The following is a 19,388-nucleotide window of genomic DNA, read 5'->3' as shown; positions in this document are numbered from 1 at the left end:
CTGCATTAATTATCCGTTTTCCTACGTAAAATCTGGGCATATTCATGAATGATAGTCGATATCTGGTTGTATATCACTAATGCTAAGGATATCATGACGGGAATGAACTCAGGTCGCTGAGTCTTATGTATTGACATCATCATCGCCATACCATTAGGCGCCATGGATGCGAACAATCGAGCTTATAGCAAGAAGTTTTTTGCTTGAATCATATATAGTGTCTACCATGACGTTGCTCAGGCTTACTGACTCTTGGGACGTCCTACTAGCGGCCGTGGAGCCGAACTCTCTAGCGCATACAAGATCTCTCCTCCAAAGACGTAGATCATGTATGCTGGGAAAATGATCCATAGACCACTAAAACAATATTAGTATTGACACAAAGAGCATGTCGTGTTTTAGTAGCTTACTTTGGAAGGATCCACAAAAAGATCAAGTCGAAAAGTTTGTTGTGACCAATATTTGCAAATCCGGAAAAGAGTTCATTGAACCCTAAGCCAGAGATGTCAGTATGGAAAGACTGCATCGATCCGTAAGAATTGCAATTGAGGATACTCACAGTATAGAATTGTCTTGCTAAACGTAGCGACGCTGCTACTGAACGCAATAAGAAGCGCAAGTGATCCAATGCGCCCTGGAACCACTTTCTCTTCAAATAAGAACCATAGGAGACTCTTTCTGACCTTCTTTGCCGATGCGCGACCAGAACTGGTCGCCGTAGAACCATAGAAATAGACGACCGCCAGGTAAAGAATATATGCAGCAGTTTCGAACAAATTCAACAAGCCTTGTGCAGCAGTGAATCCATTTCGCGCATCATAAGCAGGCCAACCATAGACGTAGTCGATAGTTCCATACAACGCGTAGGGTGTCCAAATAGGCGAATGAAACTTCCCACCCGGCATACTATGCGGTCGCAAGAGAACATAACCGGTATCCCAAATAACCAGGGGCACAGAAATCACGAGCCAGGCCAAAACGATCATGGACGGAGTGTGGACGCCTTTGCGAGAACCGTGTGATGGCGTTGATGACGAGCGCACGGCATCTTTCGTGCTATCGCTTGCACTCGACGGCGTCGCGGGTGGTGGAAAGTCTTTTGGGTGGTGTCTCGTGCTCACCATGATGGAGTTTTTTGAGCAATTAAGTATCTTGAGAAGCGTAACAATATGGCAGCAACAGTTAGGATAACAAGCAGATGGGGTTAAACCATTGAGCTTCAGCGGGTGGGATGAACCTTGTAGAAATACGTGGTACCACGGCGAATCCGGGGTGGCTCAATACGCACGCACTTTTAGTATGGGGGCACAGTGGATGTGACGTCGGTGCGTCGCTCCCGGAGGCGATCGTTCTCAATGCGGGTACACTTCATTGCCTGATACGGGAGCAGTCTGAGGGATGTTTTCGGAAGCTGTCATCCCATCGACCCCAGGAAATCCATGGAAGTAATAGTGTAGCCAATTGAATTTCGAGGAATAGAACCACCACACAGCATGTTGGAGGACAAAGAGAGAAAAGGAGAGTCTCGTATCGCAACAAAGCACTGGCCAGGTTGAGACACGTGACCACCACAGTCTCGCGCCGAAACAGGACTAGCGCAATGGGCGGGAGAGCATGGGGAATATCGCGGCTCTTATTGGCTTATTGGTCAACAGACCGATGGGGTCCTTCCAGGTCCAACATGACGAGCAAAAGTCAAAGCCAACGACGTTCTTCTCTCCTTAATCAACAACCGACTCAGGAACGTATGCTAGGGCCCTTAAAATGAGCTGCAAGTATGAGGATGCGAATGAGGTGAATATCTCTCTTTTTGGTCCAGTTTGACACGCTCGAAAATGGACTGACATGCCTGCAGAGGCTGAATCGCCTCGCCAGAGTGCGAGAGAATCAACGCAAAAGCCGTGCCCGAAGACAACAGTACATCGAAGAACTCGAGCAGAAAGTCGCTGTATACAAGGCGCAAGCTCAGCAAAGAGAAATCGAGCACTTGATTGCACTTCAGAAATTAGAAGCCGAAAACACAAAACTACGTGAGCTATTACAACGAGCAGGGCTCGCCCCTGGTATTGTGGAGGACTTTTTGAAAGACGTATCACAGCCTACCGTCTCGGAGAAAATAGCAATTCCTCGACTCAAGGCGCCCATATCGCCGCATTCTACTTCAAGCCAGTGCAGTGTCCCTACGATCAAGGCCGACGAGCCATATACGCCAATTTCGTCAACAAGTGTCGCTACAGCCTGCAATAGCAATGTCCCGTCTGCGCCTGCGAGCCATTATCCTATCGCTGTAAAGAAACCTGACAAATGCTGTACTCCGGCTTCGTCGACAAGTATTAATGCGGGCTGCAATAAGAGGAAGACTTGTGCACCGCCGAGCCAGTACGCTCCCACTGCGCAAAGGGTTGAGGAGTCATACACGCCAACTTCTTCAACAAACTTTGAGATAGTCTGCAATAACAATATCTCTTGTACTCAGGCCTCCGAGTGTGTGGACAACCCTACGCCCAAACCGCTAGAGCCACCCGTGGTGGTTCCTGCGGACCCTGTGACGATCCAACAACAGAAAAACATCAAGCTACCGTCAATTGCATCACTTTGTGATTGCGGACCAGAGTCGACGTCCCAGTGGCCAAAGGTAAATACTCCCATGAATACCACTCTCTGCGAAGTTGCCCAGGATTTGATCGATCAATATAATACGAAAGGCGTGGATCTCAATCTCATTAAGCAGCGGCTTTCGGCTGGATTTCGTAATGGCGATGGTGCCGGTTGTCGGGTGCAAAACAACGTGCTATTCGAGGTTTTGGATGAGATTAGTGGAGATGCGCCTATGTCAGGTGGTACTTGAGCTAGTTACGCCTGATGCGCACTGAATCACATTTGGTCAGGACGTTTTGACTTGCTCGCCAAGTGTCGGCAACATCGGGCCTAGATTCAATCTGCCAGGGCGCGGCAGGTCATAATCTCAAAAAACCACAGTTCGTTATACGATTTTCATGAGGATCTCTCATTCGTCGAGAGAGGAAACAATCAGGATCACGCAATTAAGGACTCCGAACAGCTCGAAGCGAACTTCTTCCGATATCTCTTGTAGCGCATGCATTGCACTCAAATTACCACCTTCTAACCCACTCGGGATTGTTGGTGGTGGGCTATACCTTACATAGAGCTCGAAGTGCTGGATTCGTCAATGGGATACGTCTGAACAACGAGCGAGCCTTCAAAGTGGCTAGAGTTACGATAGCTTGGGGTATTTGACTACTCATTGTCACGAGCATCAGTACCGGCCTAAGTCTTGGAATTCTCGCTCTATTGCAAGAGACAATCTAGATGTCTGATGGGTTGCCATAGAGGGCACATACTAGAGATATATAAAATGATCTTGTACACCAATGACTCAATTTAAATTCGGGTTTTCATCATTAAAGTTACGTAACACAAGTCAGTCAGCTCTTCGTTATACGAAGTCACCATGCATGTGCGGCCCATCTATACCGATCCTCATCCGAACGTCTTCATCTTGATTTTTGGACCATGTATCTAAATGTTCACTATGCATTCGCTGGTACCTATCGAATCAATGACCACTCGGCCAACCACGTGTTGCTTCTATAGCAGGTCTACAGCAGGTCCGTGGCAAGTCTATAACAGGGCGCGTATAGGGCTTCCCCTCGGAAGGAATAATTACCGAAAGAGGCAAGTAAATCGAGAAGACGAGCGAAATGCATGCATACAAGGGGATTACGTTCTAATTCTGAAGAGTACCCTTAACATTTCATACAGACATTCGATATCTAACATCAAAAATCAGTCTCTACGAAGATAGATATCACATTGTTGCACCTTCTTGGTTTCAACAACAACCACCAAAGACAAAATGACCAGAACAACGACAAACCGTTGACTGGCTTCTAGAATGATGTCTTATTTATCTTCTTTTTAAAAACCAGAAATTCTATGTCAAAATTAGGTATTATATGTACAACTTCCAGATGTCATTTCTATCAACGATATCTAGGTACATATTAGTTTTCTCAATGATATCTTTTTATAAATAGATAATATCCCCATATTGGGAGTTCCTGTGAGTATTCCACTGATTTTGTCTTCCAGGCCCTCACCCATGATGAATTGGACAAACTGATAGACTAAAATTTAGATAGAAACATGACCATGGGTCTCATACGGCAACCCGAAACACAATACTCCAACGACTATCCACAAAGCAGCACTGACATAGATAGGCGTCACAGTGTAACCGCCATAAGTCGAAATAAGCGATGCCACTAAGCCACCTGTACGCTGCAGAGTCGCAGCTACCCCTGTTCCAGTTCCACGTACAGGGCCGGGGAATGATTCTGGAGTGAAGGCAAACATGACCGCATATTCTATGGTTTGTCAGACAGACATTATCCACTTCAAAGAAAAAACAAGGGATTTACTTACCGAAATTACCCAAAATTCCGGTTGCGCACTGAAAGCCAACATCAGCTTCCTGGGTTTTGGCTGCTGTATACGCAAAGAGGAAAACACCCGTCAATACAGCAGACAAACCCATCATCCATCGCCTACCGAGACGAGACTCAACCAGGAATGCAGCGGCGATGGGACCAATAATTCCCACAGCCGAGACAATGCAATAAATCTTATAGGTATAACTGAGCGACGAATCGGTCTGATAAGATGACTTCGTCTCGAGGTATGAAGTGATAAACGCAAAGTATAAGGGGTATCCGATCCCGACGGTCAGCCAAATTAGGAATATGACAATGCTGTGTTGTGACATGGTATGTCCCTTGAAGAGTTTACGGTATTTGTCGGCGGTAAAGTCACTGAAGCTTTCTTTTAGAATGTCTGTTAAGGATTGTTTCGTTTCTATTGGAGAGGTTTTGGCGTTGACTTGTCGATCAATATCTTCTAGCATTGCGAGGGTCAAGGTTTCGGGCATTCCATTGTAACGAGCAATATAGTTGACTGCTTCGACGGCTTCTGCGTCTCGGCCTTTGGAGAGTAAATAGCGAGGGGATTCGGGGATTTTGAAGATGAATATCCGGATCAGGCCAAAGGCAATAGCCATTGTGCCGAGGGTGATCATGATGTATCTCCTTGATGAAAATCAGAAAGAGAAAACCTCCTACGTTGTATGGAGAGAAAAAAAACTCACCATCCCATGTTATCCAACCTTGGACAAGGAGCCTCATCACCGTCACACGCATAATTGGCCAAAAACACCCAAGCCAGAAGCGACACAATCAACTGCCCCAGATTCCACCATGCAGACAACCCTACAAGCAGCCATTGATAATCCTTCGGAATGAACTCGAGAAAAATGATACTGTCAACGGGCACATTACCACCAGCAGCGGTACCAATCACCGCCCACAGAGCGCAAAACGTCACGAAATTTTGAGATCCGGCTACGGCACATGCAAAGATACCGCCGAGGAAGATGGTTGTGTTAAAAGCGGGTTTGCGTCCGATGATATCGGCTGTTGTGCCCCAAAAGGTTGCACCAATGATTAGACCAACGTAGTAAGCGACTGAACTGAAACTGAGGCGCGAGATTTTGGTGAATTCATTTGCAACGGGGGGTCGGACGGCGGAGATGCCTTGGGACCAGAAGTTGTCCACTATCCAGCCAAAGCCGGTGACAATAAAAAGGAGGTATTGGAATCTGAACAGTTAGCTTCGTATCTTCCCAATGACAAAGAATTAGGGTGGGGATGAAGGTACTCACTTTCCCATTCCAATCTTGGCCAAATGCTCTGCAACCAACTCCGACTTGAGATGGTAGGATTGGGATATCGCACTTCCATAAAAGTGACGAATAGCAGAATCCTCGTCCGCCAATTGGGCAGATGAAGGCGAAGAGTCGGACTTGGGCTCTGTTGAATCCATTGTTAAACTATTATCTGATGCCTTTTCCGCAGACATGCTTGCGATTTTCGCCGCAAACAAACTGAACAAGAGAACGTTTTACAACGATACCCATGTTTTTTTCTTAGGGCTACGGAGAGAAGGTGACTAAATATGTACGAGCCCGTGAAGAATCGAATCAAGATCCACTTACGCCCTTGTCAAGGTGCATATCGTGATGATAATATTAGGTAAATACTCGCTTCATCGTCTTCCCGCCACCCAATTCTCAGTTATAATAGGATGGGGTGGAACAACAACATAAGTTCTAAGGGTTGAGGAGGTCATATCTTAACAGTGATAGCACGCAACTGTTACATAAAAGTTGGTTCCTTGCCTATTTTGAAGATGTTCAGGTGAATGTCGGGCCGTTGGTGCAGGTCTTGGGTATATTGCTCTTGATGTATAGGGATAGGGGACTAGTTCAAACGCCCCGAAGCTGGAATCGGAGCCATAAGGTTATCCACGTGGGCGCCTTCGAGGGCTGGATATATAAGACGGCGAGCTGTGAGGAAAATAAGCGTCAGGGCTGCAGTTGTGCTGACGCTCGGCGTTAGGGTTTTTCTTTAAGGTTATCGGGTTAGGTACCGGTAGATGGTTAAACCTTATGCACGCTTTGCAGAACGCAAGTTTCTCTATATCAGATCATAGTCGAAGACTTTGTGATCAAGACGGACAATAAAGCAAAGCACGAATTTTCATTGCCATGGCTCATGGAAATGATCCTTCTTTCAGCCCCGTCTAGACCCTAATTCCATCTCGTATTCCCAATACATAGCAGGTACGTAGTAGGTCCTTGTTGGTGTGCTATCATCTTGGGCTCGACCCGAACTCCCTGATTTAAACTAGCCAAGCGGCAGATTGCGCTGTTTCACGGACAAATTCCGACACGTGTGCCAGAAGAGACGCAGCTAAGCGTTGCGCCCTTGTTTGGTCTGTTATTGCCTAATCGGGAAGGATTTGGGTGTTGGAAGTCACGTGATACTTCTCTGCAGAGGATAAAGTGGCACGCGTCCTCAGTGAAGAACTAAAAATATTCAAAGATCGAGAGCCACAAGGTAACCATGCTCTAAAAATTCCAGGAATTCGTGGGCTTAAATTTTTTTCGTGGGACTTCGCCCGTTCGAATGGATTGTCGTCGCCCTTACCCCTTGCGAACTATAAGTCGCGTCGCTTTCTGTCTACCAAATCGGAGTAGTGATCGGCATCTCGGCTAACTTATTATAGGTCTAATAGGTACGAAGTAATTTATGTAACTAGTTACGGAGTAACTGCTGAGAAATTTCCAGTATTGTGGGCGTCGTATGTCAGGTCTATGTAGACCTGTGTATACCATGCTACGTTCCGAATGCCCCTTCATTCATTAGCAACCTTCCAGACGCGAGCGCACTAAGTAATAAGTATCCGTGCGACATAGCTACACCGTCCTTAAACTTAAAAGACAAGAAAGGATCATGTCAAGAATTTTCTAGACCCCGCCGGGCGTGAAACTTTTGCTGCTCACCTCATGGATCGGACGCACACAGAAGAAAAAAATCGGAAAAAGTCCAGGACAGTCGGGGGATAAACGTTTAAGCTGGTTGAAAGAGGAGTTTCTGTTTTAAGGCAGGAGACCAAGCTAGATGCCTGATCAGGCAGGTCGTGTCGTCGATCACCCCGCGGGAAGTACCCATAGTAGAACAGGAGTATGTGGAGAAGCAACCAAGTACGTACTCCATGGCAAAGCGTCGAATATGAAATTCTCGCCTGGTCACTTGAACCTCACACATACACGCCAAGTCAATACCCCTCATTGTTCTCGGATCTCGAGTGGCGATTCATGTGAATCGACAAAACCCCTCCCTGGACAGTGAACTTATTGAAGTTGTCTGTTCGCAAAGGAGTCGAAGAAAACTAGGCTAAACAGGGAGACTGCAACTAGCGTCCGGGGCCCCCATCCGGAGCTCGACTGGACTGGTGCATAATCTGGGTACGCAAGGAAACGGTTAGCACGGAAAGAATGTGCGGACTCCGTATTATTTGTTTCCGCGATACAGAGAAGGAGAACGAACTCCTTTGTGCTACAGTGTGCTTGATAAATTGGCAGAAAATAACCGAATAGCTTCAAAAAGTCACTTTGACCTGAGGAGAATGTGTAATGTAAATCAAAGTTTCGGCCCTGAACTTTACGTGGACGATCCAAATATGGGATCCACGGGATACAATCTGTGATGTTGAGTCAAATTCCCGACACGGATATTTACAATTTCCCACTGGCACCGAAGGCCATAGCCCTTTGATGTGGGTCATACTCTGTGCGTACTCTGTGCGTAGAACAATCCACAAGAAGAAGAAACACGTGAGTTGAAAATTCGGTACTACGTAGTATGGACCTCTCAGACACGTCACATGTTGAAAATATACGTACTTCAACTCCCGTACGTAGTATGTGGGCTACGAGTGTCTAAGACTAACGTTTGCGACCCTCGAAGGGCTTAGATTACTACCTCGGATTACGGTTACAGCAGCTTACTGCGTACCCCGATATACTATGTATGCCAAGTAGCTGCTAGCTGGGGCCAACATCTGGGGAAGAAACGGATGGTTACGCATCGCATCGCGATTTGATGCATCTTCCGAAAGTACATGCTAAAAGCTGACATTCTCATCCCAAACTATAAACAGCCAAAATATGCCCGGCCCGCAACGATCGGTCAATAGATTGAGTACGTAAACTGAAAGAATAGTCCGGCCGAAGATTGGTACGACTGTAGTTCTATTACACCACCATTACCATACAACTCGTTTATACAGCTCCACTTTGCTCGGAAACCAGCCGGTCAGTATTGTAATTTTCGTATCAATGGCGTTGCTGATCATCTTGTCCAACTTGATCCTCCCGGCAAGCCGCCTGCGCAGTGCTCCTGCCTGACCTCAAGCAATTGCCGAGTCAGATGCTTTGCTCCTGCCTTACCCAGAGGCTGGAGCTCTGCTTTGTATGCAGAGTGGCGCCTGCCCATCGTGCACTGCACTGTCTAGTCTACTATCCACTGCCTGTATTCTTCATGTTTTTTGACCCCCTTCCCTGTTTGTTACATATAAAATGCATTGATACCCCCTCATTTGACAGCTAGTTGTTGAGGTTCTCTTATCCCCAGTTGCTCGTTCTACCGCTGTCGAGCCATTTGTCATCTCCAGATGATCACAATGCGGAACAGCTGGTTAATTTCTCTTGCTGCTGCAGCAGTCGCCGAGGGCAAGGTGAGTGCTCTTAATCAATTCATTCGACCGTCCAACATTGTGACCTGAACTAACCGTTGAATTTCTGCATCAGGCATACTCTCCTCCTGCTTACCCTGCTCCCTGGGCCAGCGGCGCCGGCGACTGGGCTGGCGCTCATCAAAGGGCTGTCGAATTCGTCTCGAAATTGACCTTGGACGAAAAAGTCAACCTGACGACTGGTGTTGGGTACGTCGAGAGCCATTGAGAAAATATTAAAGACACTGGGACTGACAATCGGTAGATGGCAGGGGGGACAATGCGTTGGAAACACAGGAAGTATTCCCCGTTTGGGGTTCCGCAGTCTCTGCATGCAGGATTCACCACTTGGTGTGAGAGACAGTATGTTGCACCCTCAAACTCTTGCTTTTACCCCACCCTATCCTTTTTGTCGAAAAATGAGAGTAAAGATAGTTGACTGTTCTGCTTTTTCTAGCTGATTTTAATACTGCCTTCCCTGCTGGTGTCAATGTCGCCGCTACCTGGGATCTCGAACTTGCCTACATGCGCGGTGTAGCTATGGCCCAGGAACACCGTGGGAAAGGTGTGGATGTGCAACTCGGCCCAGTTGCAGGCCCGCTGGGAAGGGTACCGGAAGGTGGGCGTAACTGGGAAGGTTTCGCGCCAGACCCTGTGTTGACTGGTCAGATGATGGCCAGTACTATTAAAGGAATGCAGGATACCGGTGTGATTGCTTGCGCGAAGCACTATATTGGCAACGAACAAGAACACTTCCGTCAGGGCTCTCAAGGAAACTACACCGTTGCTGATGCCATCAGCTCCAACATCGATGACGCTACTTTGCACGAGTTGTACCTGTGGCCGTTTGCCGATGCGGTCAGGGCAGGCGTCGGCTCCGTCATGTGTTCTTACAATCAAGTGAACAACAGTTATGCTTGCGGCAATAGCTATACTTTGAACCACCTCCTCAAGGGTGAGCTCGACTTTCAAGGTTTTGTCATGACTGATTGGAGTGCTCAACACTCTGGTGTCGGCGATGCTCTTGCCGGAGCTGACATGGATATGCCTGGTGATGTGGGTTTTAACAGCGGAACTGCTTTCTGGGGTACTAACTTGACGGTTGCCGTTCTCAATGGTACTGTTCCCGAATGGCGTATTGACGACATGGCTGTTCGTATCATGTCCGCTTACTACAAGGTTGGTCGCGACCGTACTCAGGTTCCCATCAACTTTGCTAGCTGGACTTTGGATACCTATGGAAATGAATACTACTACGCTGGTGAGGGCTATAAGGAAATCAACCAGCACGTTGATGTGCGTAGCGACCACTCTAAGGTCGTTCGTGCAATCGGCAGTGCCAGCATTGTACTCCTCAAGAATGTTGGTGGCGCTCTTCCATTGACTGGTAGAGAGAAGTTTGTTGCAGTATTTGGTGAAGATGCAGGCTCCAATCCCGATGGGGTCAATGGCTGCCCTGACCGCGGTTGTGACCAAGGTACCTTGGCTATGGGATGGGGCAGTGGTACTGCCAACTTCCCTTATTTGGTCACCCCTGAACAAGCTATCCAAGCCGAAGTCTTGCAGAACGGTGGTACGTTTACTGCTATTACCAACAGTGGAGCCATTACCACGGCCATGACCGTGGCCTCTCAAGCTTCGTAAGTGCTATGGGCCGATTCAGACGAACTTGTGGGTTTTCAGATGACTGACTTTTTTAATACATGTAGTGTTTGCCTTGTGTTTGCTAATGCAGACTCCGGAGAAGGATACATTACCGTGGACGGCAATGCGGGGGACCGCAAGAACTTGACCCTGTGGCAGAACGGTGAAGCTATGATTTCAGCTGTCGCAGGAAACTGCAACAACACCGTGGTCGTCCTTCATACTGTTGGGCCCGTCCTCGTTGAGGACTGGGTGAACCATCCTAACATTAGTGCTGTTTTATGGGCGGGTTTGCCTGGAGAGCAGAGCGGCAACGCCTTGGTCGATGTTCTTTATGGCAAAGTCAACCCTGGAGGCAAGTCTCCTTTCACTTGGGGCAAAAATCGTTCTGACTGGGGAGTTGATGTCATATACGAGCCCAACAATGGAGATGGTGCTCCCCAGCAGGACTTCAAAGAGGGTATCTTTATTGATTATCGACACTTTGATAAATACAACATTACTCCCACTTACGAGTTTGGCTATGGTCTCAGCTATACCACTTTCTCATTCTCAAACCTCAAGGTGACTCCTCTGGCTGCTCCTCCATACAAACCAGCCAGGGGCCAGAGCAGACCAGCACCTGTGCTAGGCAAGGTTCTGGACGCCACGGCCTACCTTTTCCCTAACTACATTAAACGGATTCAAGCATTCATTTACCCCTGGCTCAACACCACTGATCTCAGGGCTGCCTCTGGGGATCCAAATTACGGCTGGCCTACTTCCAAGTATGTGCCTGATGGCGCTCAAGACGGATCACCGCAACCAGTCAACCCCGCTGGTGGTGCTCCTGGTGGTAACCCTGGTCTATACGACCCCGTTGCCGAAATCAGTGTGACCATCAAAAACACCGGAAGCGTCAATGGTATCGAAGTGCCCCAACTATATGTCTCTCTCGGTGGTCCCTCTGATGCACCCAAGGTGCTTCGGAGTTTTGGCCGTATTTCTCTCGACCCTGGCGGGGAGGCCCTGTGGACAACCGTTTTGACCCGACGAGATGTGTCTAACTGGGACACTGTCAGCCAGAACTGGGTTGTCACAAAATACCCCAAGACTGTTTATGTTGGCAACTCATCTCGCAACTTGCCTCTCCAGCAGACGTTGGCTCTCGACATTAGAAAGTAGTGGTCTGAGTATGATTGTTCTTTTCTTGTATAAATTTTGGATACCTAGGCTTCGAGCCTTTGTTTGAGCAAGGAAAGTTGTAAATGATCTGGAGGACCTTGTGTATCGAGTATATACATAGCACCCTCTAATATTAATAAAAAGCCCTCTTTTAAATAATCGAACATGACAATTTATGGAAAAAAAAAATAGACGTTGGGGAGAGACGGTAGTAGGTAGGTATCACATGACTGAAGCCGAGGAAATCAACAGCCGACGTCATTCATGGACGGATCTGTCTAGTTGGCTTGACCTTGAACAATTTGACTATTCGACTCTCACTTAACAACCTGCACATTATACTATACCTCTTGATCTTTTTGAATAAGATCCATGTCTTTATTCAGCACACCTTGCTAACACTCACTCTTGGGAATTTCTGTTTTGATGACCGAGTGTTGTTTTTAAATCTTTTACCCTCTTTTTCTCTCATCATGGCAACATCCACGGCCTATCCGCGCAGTGGCTCCCCATCACAAAACAAAGGCAACACGAATGCAAGGATACATCCTCCCGTGACCATCCTAGCTATATACCCTCTCACTCTACTCATCGGATCGATATACTCAGTAATCTCTCCGACGGCGCGCTCATCGCAAAACTTTGGATCCGCCGGTCCCTTAACCCCGACCATAGCAACGGACGTCAACGTCCCAACCGAACACCAGCCGAACCCCGTCAATTATTTCGCACGCAAAAATAACATTTTCAATCTATACTTTGTCAAGATCGGATGGGTGTGGATCACAGCTGCGTTCCTGGCTTTGCTTCTTACGCGACCGTACTACACTCGAGTGCCAGGAAATCTGCGCGGGAAAAGATCGGTGCGGGCGTTTTTGCGCTATACGATTGTGACGTCTGCATGGTTTCTGACGACGCAGTGGTTCTTTGGTCCTGCGATTATCGATCGCATGTTCGTGATTACCGGGGGGAAATGTGAGCGGCTACCTGCCGTGATACCGGATGATACCTGGGAAGGGGTCAAGGTTATTCTTACGGCGGCTGCTTGTAAAGCTTCTGGCGGATTGTGGAGGGGCGGGCATGATGTAAGCGGCCACGTCTTCATGCTGGTTTTGGGAAGTGCAAGTTTGGCTCTGGAGGCTTTGGGGACGTCGCCCTCATCAGGATCGAATACATCGGAGAGTGGTCAAGTTCATGATAAAGATGGCTCCGATGGGGAAAATACGGCAGCAGGCGATCCGATTTCGAAATATTCTACCAAATTCGTCTGGATCGTTATTGGATTGAGCTGGTGGATGCTCTTTATGACTGCGATATGGTTTCATACCTTGTTGGAGAAGGTAATTATCTCGTTCTACACTCATATATGCATTTGGGCTAATCACCACCTATTTCTTTAGCTATCCGGCCTTCTGATATCCGTCTCCGTTGTGTATATTACATACTTTCTCCCTCGAAACCTCCCGTCTTGGGCGGATATAATCGGTATCCCTGGGTATGAGCCGGCCGTGCGGATAGAATAAGCAAAATTACAATCTGATGATAGAGCATTTGTCCAAGCATTTTTGTTTTTGGCTGCATATTAATCTAACGGCGTATTTTATATCTCAATGTACATATCTGCTAAACTGGAAGGGTCATGGAATGCATGTATACCATATTTGTATGTATATCAAGTACCCTCTCAATCAGTTTGATTCAGCTTGACAAATATGCTCAATAGCACCAATAAGTAACCTACTTACACTACAAGTCGTTTTCGACGTTATTACATGTCCATAGAGCCTGCAATACTTTGCGAGCCTCGGACCCTCCAAAAGCATAGCTGCACCCGCCCAGGTATCGAATACAAGAATCAATTTCTAGAAAGGTCCGAAGTTGGCTGAGAAATTCTAAGTCTCCTGCTCTCCTTTTGGCTAAGTAATGATCATAGGGCTGGAGCGGAGCCAAACCCTAAAATCACCTCAGATCATGCCATTGTGCGTAAGAATACGTACTACCAAATCATAAGGGATGCAATATGTAATATGGCTCCTATCTTAGACGAACTGAGTATTTCTCAATATTTCCAGGCAGTTGAGCTAGTACGCTTCCTGAAATACTCAGTTACTATCAAAATAGCGCCAGATAGCCTCGTATTATTACACACCGTATACGGTAGGTGAAACGCTCGGGTTTAATTTAGGCTTTCCTGTTAAATCCATCTGAAGGGCAGACACTATCAGAACAATTTATAACTTCCAATTGCCCCGACTTAGATACATTAAGCTCAAGTATGTTCCTTTTATTCTACATTTTCATGAATCACTGACGTTTACGTTAGCTACTTGTCTTCCTCTCTACTTATACATATTGGTATCGATACCGCAAGACGACGGCCTTGCACTTTAGATAACTTCAATGGACTCTCCGGGCTACAACGAAGTCCCCAAATCAGGGACTGGTATCAAAAAAAGGAACCGGAAGCCAGTCTCATGTGACCCCTGCAGGCAGCGAAAGTAGGTTCATACTCGTCACAGAAAGAATAAAATCGCTAACCGTCGACAGGCAGCGATGTGATCAGGCGTTGCCGGTTTGTGAATCTTGCGTTCGCCGAGGAGACATGATGTCGTGCTCTTATCAATACCGCAGGGCGGGACTACAAAGACATTGGCCGTCCTCGAATAGCAGTTCTAGCAGTGTACAAAATCGGATAGATCGGCTGGAACAATTGGTCGTAACCATGATGAGTCAAAAGGAAGCTCCAGCGGCGCCGCAGCAAAATGTCCAGACTGCACCATATGAAACTCGACGAGAAGATATCCCATCAAATCCAAGACCCATTGACTCCATGAAAGGTCGAATGTTAAGACTTGATGCCGACTATGGTAGCCCTTACACTGTCGGAGACGCTCATTGGGCTTCCTTGTTGAATGAGGTTAGACAATACCTTTTTCGGATTTCTTCTCTATATACTAAGTAAGAGGTAGATCCACGAGGTGCGAGGCTATCTTAAGACGCAGCAAAAACAATACGAGGACCAGTCGTATAAAATCTCCCAGCTGCTGAAACGGACACCAGACGATCCCGGCCCAACTCTACTTTTCGGGACATCACAACTACTGGGTCACGGGGAAATTCTCGCACACATTCCCTCCCGATATACATGCGATATGCTAATGGAACGATACTTTAAGACTTTAGATCCCGCGCTTTGTAAGTAGACGATCAGGAGAATTGAATCGTATGAGAGTGTCAATTGAAGCGGACTGACACACATTAGATTTTATTCACCAGCCTACCTTCCAAAAACAGGTGGGCATGCTTCCCATATTTTTCTCGCCCTAATGGATCGACTGTGAGGCTAACTCCTGAGTTAGTACACTGAACACTGGGAAGATCCCAGTAGAACCCCTCTTGTATGGATCGCCCAACTATTCGCCATGATGCGCATCGCGGCCCTCACATGGCATCGTGATGGAGATGAGCCATTGGAGTTTGAAGGAAAATCACAAGATTTGAGTAGCTCCTATCGTACACGAGTAGCAGATTGCATATTGCTTGCCGACTACACCAAATCACACGAATTTTTGATAGAAACATTGGTTCTTCATCTATTTGGAGAGTATTCAAGTGTTAGAGATTCCAACTCTAGTGCTTGGGTTCTACTCGCTACCATCATCCGCCTAGCTATGCGAATGGGATACCATCGAGATCCAGACCGTCTACCGTCACTCAGTCCATTTCAGGTAGGTGGAAATATCTTGCTGAAATTGATTATTTCTAATTCGAGTAGGCAGAAATGCGGCGCCGAGTATGGATATTTATCTGGCAGGCGGACATCTTCTTTTCATTCCAACAAGGGTTTCCTCCCATGGTCAAGATTGAGTCTCTTGACAAAATTCTACCACGAAATATCTATGACGAAAGCTTCGGGCCGCATTGCGTCGAACTTCCTGCTCCACTTTCAGATTCAGAACCAACTCAAATCTCATATCTCATCTGCAAAGCTCAGTTAGCTCTAGGCTTGGCTCGTGCTTTGAAAGAACTCAATCGAGAGGATACACCTCCTCCATATGAAAAGGTATTAGAGATCGATCGCAGCATTCGGGAGGCCTACTCCAAGGCCCCTGACCACCTCCGACTACGATCCATGGCCGATCAGCAACATGATCCTATGTCCTTGATTTATGCTCGATTTGCACTTGTGAGCATTCACCATAGGGCGCTATGTGTGGTTCACAGCCGCTTCTTGGAAGCCGCTCGAATGGATACTCGGTTTCGTAACTCCCGGCGCGCGTGTCTTGAGTCCGCCATGGCTTTACTGAGCCTGCAGGCCATCCAACACCAAGAGTTCAGAGCCGAAGGACAGACGAGAAGTCTAACAAGATACGTAAATTCCCTGATAACTCACGACTACTTACTTGCAGCCACAATTCTCTGCACGGAACTGTCTCTTGATCGAGGTCGGGACCCGTTTCCTTTCCCTGTCACTGGTCCCACGAAAGCCGAAATGATCAAATCGCTGGACCAGAGTGCGGCTATATGGAGCTCAATGCGTGACGAAAGTATCGAAGCTTACAAAGCATCTGACGTCCTTGGTATGCTACTCAAGAAATTGCGATATCCAAACGACAGCATGCAGGAGGCTCAGTCACGCATTTATCCAGCACCTCCTTCTATGCATTTACCAGAAGCAGGGGTCATGACGAACTTGACACAGATGTATCCAGGGGCTGCAATTAATGCCGGTACGATGGCACTCCCTCCACCTCAGCAATACGTGCCAAGGGACCTACTGTCCATAGGGTATGGTTCTACACTTTCAATGCTGCCCGGGTTCAGTGTTTCCAACGCACAGCACTCCAACCAACAAGATCCTGTACGATTCCCCAATACCTGTCACATATAAAGAGCCTCTATCTAACATCTTTTCGCTGTAGTCCCCAACGTGGCAACAGTTCGCTGCACCAATAGACTTTAGCGATCCAGTATCGACATTATGGGCACTAGACCCAGGTCGAAAGGGTTAAGGTGAAGTAAAACACTACATATATCTAGGATATAATATTATTGTGATTGAATACATACTCGAAAATCTAAATTATCTGCAGTGCTCGGAGGTATTCTCACCTAGATGGCCGCTTTTCTGAGGCGATTTATCATTCATTATAGAGTCTCTCAGTCGCCACATAATGTATGGCTTGCTACAAGAATGTTAGGCTCTATATTTGGATGAACGCCCGAAGTCTCCTGGGCCTGTTTTATATGTAAGATGACACAATACATACCAATACCATACGTAGCCCTAAACTCCGAGAAGTGGAGCTAGCCAGGTCTAAAATCCGACGGAGATAGCGGAAACTTGCATCTACATATCTGCCAGAATACTCTGAGGACGAAACGACGAGTATTATTTGTGGTGCTAGTAGTCAGTATCCCGATCAGATATCTGCCGGTCAACGTCTGGGTGCTTAATATTATTCCTCAAGCAACGGGCAAGCCTTGTATTCTGGTGTTACGAGTATAGATAAAACCCGAGATTGAAATAGGGAGTAAACTTTTGGATGGAATTTCATTGATTTCATTAGTCATAAATATAGGACAAGAACTGAACTTGCACCTTCAAGACATCAACATTCATCCTATGGAATTGTTTTGGGCTCCGGCCCAAGGTATCCAGTTCGAAAAGCTAACATCTCATCAACATTCTTCTACACCCAGTCCGATCTCACTGTAGAAGGGACCATATTCATGACAGTGAAAGGGAATACTAACCACCGGGAATTAAAGCCGAAGAATACATAACCCTAGTAATAGGTCGCAAATCATCCGCCAATAAATCGCCATCACCCCGCAGCGATAGCGCCATGTACGGCTCCCAAGATTCAATGATAGAGTCTGAATATGTCCTAAGATCAATGGATCGTTCTGCATCTGCTGATTTCCCATAGTGACAGCCAATGCCTAGACAGGTGCCGAATTCGCGGAAGGCGAGGCGATATTTGATATTGCGTGCTAGGTAGCGGTCTATTTCGAAGAGTTCATCTGTTTGTTTGTTTTAGCGGGTATATCTTCACAGAAGATGAAAGAAAAGGGACACAGGGGTAAATACATATTTGCTGGAAACATCTTTCAGCCAACTTTGAAGCCCATTTCTCCCGATCCGAGAACCAGTGACATGTCCACAAGGTCATGCCCAAGTCTAAAGTATCAGCGGATACGAAATGCTCGCCTTTTCGTTCCATGACTCGCTTATAATCCGCAATTTCTTCATCTAGCACCTTACCCTTGTCACTGCCCATATTACCACTACCGCAACTAATCATTGCCATAGCTGATGCTTGCAGTAGCCGATATACGACGTAGCCATCGATGGGATCTAGATTTCCCTCTGAAGGAACGAGCGGTGTTGCCAAATCCATACTCATTTTCCACACCATGCGTGGCCGAGTTGAGGTTCTATTGACGAAAAATCGTGGATGTATTGCTTGTGCCAGGGCGACTGCCTGTCTGTTATAAGTCGGATCTCCTGTAGCTAGCGACATACGATTGAGCGCAAACATCCAGATGGTCAGATAATGATGGTATTGCCCATCACCATCAACTCCGGTTTCATCTAATTTGCCGATACGTAAACCTCCCCCTAAAGGATTCTCGTCCGTGGCGCCAGGTAGCCGTGCCTTGCCATCCCTGGTGCGTCCGAGTATATCATGCACAGTTTCAACTAGACGACGAGCAAGAATCAAGTATTTATCTGCGATGTTGATCCCAGGTCCGGGACTTGATCCCGAAGCTGATGCAGAACCTGCAGCTGCAGCTATTTTTGAATGTTCCTGATGCAGAGTCAAGAAATTGACAACGCCAAAAGCATCAGTCCAGAGATATCGACCGTGATGACCACCAGAGTTGGGCGGCGGTGTCCATTTTTCTGGATCTTTGATGTTGGAGAAGCTGCCATAAAGCGACTCCATCGATTTCTCGAATCGGTCGAGTCGCGTTGCTGCTAATGCTTCCATGCTGTATGATCTACTGGTAAACTTGGAATTCAATGCTGTTTTGGCGTATTCAATATTAACAGATATCCGAGATACTGTTTTCTTCACGGCCGGAACTATCTTGCGCCTCAGCATTCGGTCGTCAGGCTTGCATACCTTAGTTGTGCTTATTGAGCATCAGCACACATACAACTGAAAGAGACAAAGTAAAGGAATTGTATTTCGTTATTGAAGTCATAATGATTGTCCGTCTGTGGCATTTGAGTGGTGGCAGTTGTGGCACTTTGACGGACGGATGATCTCATGCTCCCCCGTGAGTGGCCGGATTTGAAGACGCTGAGGCAAATGATACGGAAATGCCAGCCAGAAGCTTAACCTAACGAAAGGGAAAATATCACAGGAAACTATTTCTCTTTCACCTCAATTCTACTTGACATGCATTATCGCAAA

The 19,388-nt window shown here is 46.9% G+C and overlaps 7 protein-coding genes across 7 annotated transcripts; 4 read left to right on the top strand and 3 right to left on the bottom strand.

The window, feature by feature from the left end:
* Positions 1-242: 242 nt before the first annotated feature.
* Positions 243-1,124, bottom strand: EYB26_000906 (uncharacterized protein; the record flags this gene model as incomplete). The annotated part of the gene is made up of 3 exons (XM_054260220.1): positions 243-357; positions 411-492; positions 560-1,124. 3 exons carry the CDS (start codon positions 1,122-1,124, stop codon positions 243-245), a joined length of 762 nt encoding a protein of 253 aa, XP_054116195.1.
* A 640-nt stretch (positions 1,125-1,764) lies between these two features.
* Positions 1,765-2,848, top strand: EYB26_000905 (uncharacterized protein; the record flags this gene model as incomplete). Its single annotated transcript, XM_054260219.1, has 2 exons — positions 1,765-1,794; positions 1,856-2,848. The coding sequence occupies 2 exons, from the start codon at positions 1,765-1,767 to the stop codon at positions 2,846-2,848; spliced, it is 1,023 nt and encodes a 340-aa protein (XP_054116194.1).
* Positions 2,849-4,155: 1,307 nt separating this feature from the next.
* Positions 4,156-5,934, bottom strand: EYB26_000904 (uncharacterized protein; the record flags this gene model as incomplete). The annotated part of the gene is made up of 4 exons (XM_054260218.1): positions 4,156-4,388; positions 4,447-5,105; positions 5,165-5,674; positions 5,738-5,934. 4 exons carry the CDS (start codon positions 5,932-5,934, stop codon positions 4,156-4,158), a joined length of 1,599 nt encoding a protein of 532 aa, XP_054116193.1.
* Positions 5,935-9,102: 3,168 nt separating this feature from the next.
* Positions 9,103-11,961, top strand: EYB26_000903 (uncharacterized protein; the record flags this gene model as incomplete). The annotated part of the gene is made up of 5 exons (XM_054260217.1): positions 9,103-9,156; positions 9,230-9,363; positions 9,419-9,516; positions 9,611-10,793; positions 10,863-11,961. 5 exons carry the CDS (start codon positions 9,103-9,105, stop codon positions 11,959-11,961), a joined length of 2,568 nt encoding a protein of 855 aa, XP_054116192.1.
* A 473-nt stretch (positions 11,962-12,434) lies between these two features.
* EYB26_000902 (uncharacterized protein) lies at positions 12,435-13,484 on the top strand (the record flags this gene model as incomplete). The annotated part of the gene is made up of 2 exons (XM_054260216.1): positions 12,435-13,301; positions 13,362-13,484. The coding sequence occupies 2 exons, from the start codon at positions 12,435-12,437 to the stop codon at positions 13,482-13,484; spliced, it is 990 nt and encodes a 329-aa protein (XP_054116191.1).
* A 1,199-nt stretch (positions 13,485-14,683) lies between these two features.
* On the top strand, positions 14,684-16,973 carry EYB26_000901 (uncharacterized protein; the record flags this gene model as incomplete). Its single annotated transcript, XM_054260215.1, has 6 exons — positions 14,684-14,878; positions 14,931-15,156; positions 15,224-15,255; positions 15,321-15,689; positions 15,737-16,822; positions 16,884-16,973. The coding sequence occupies 6 exons, from the start codon at positions 14,684-14,686 to the stop codon at positions 16,971-16,973; spliced, it is 1,998 nt and encodes a 665-aa protein (XP_054116190.1).
* Positions 16,974-17,713: 740 nt separating this feature from the next.
* Positions 17,714-18,959, bottom strand: EYB26_000900 (uncharacterized protein; the record flags this gene model as incomplete). Its single annotated transcript, XM_054260214.1, has 2 exons — positions 17,714-17,988; positions 18,056-18,959. 2 exons carry the CDS (start codon positions 18,957-18,959, stop codon positions 17,714-17,716), a joined length of 1,179 nt encoding a protein of 392 aa, XP_054116189.1.
* Positions 18,960-19,388: the final 429 nt, after the last annotated feature.

The sequence above is a fragment of the Talaromyces marneffei genome, chromosome 1, assembly GCF_009556855.1.
Source record: "Talaromyces marneffei chromosome 1, complete sequence".
Classification (NCBI taxonomy): Eukaryota; Fungi; Ascomycota; class Eurotiomycetes; order Eurotiales; family Trichocomaceae; genus Talaromyces; species Talaromyces marneffei.
Note: the sequence above shows the minus strand (reverse complement) of the source record. Positions and strands in the feature narration are given on the sequence as shown.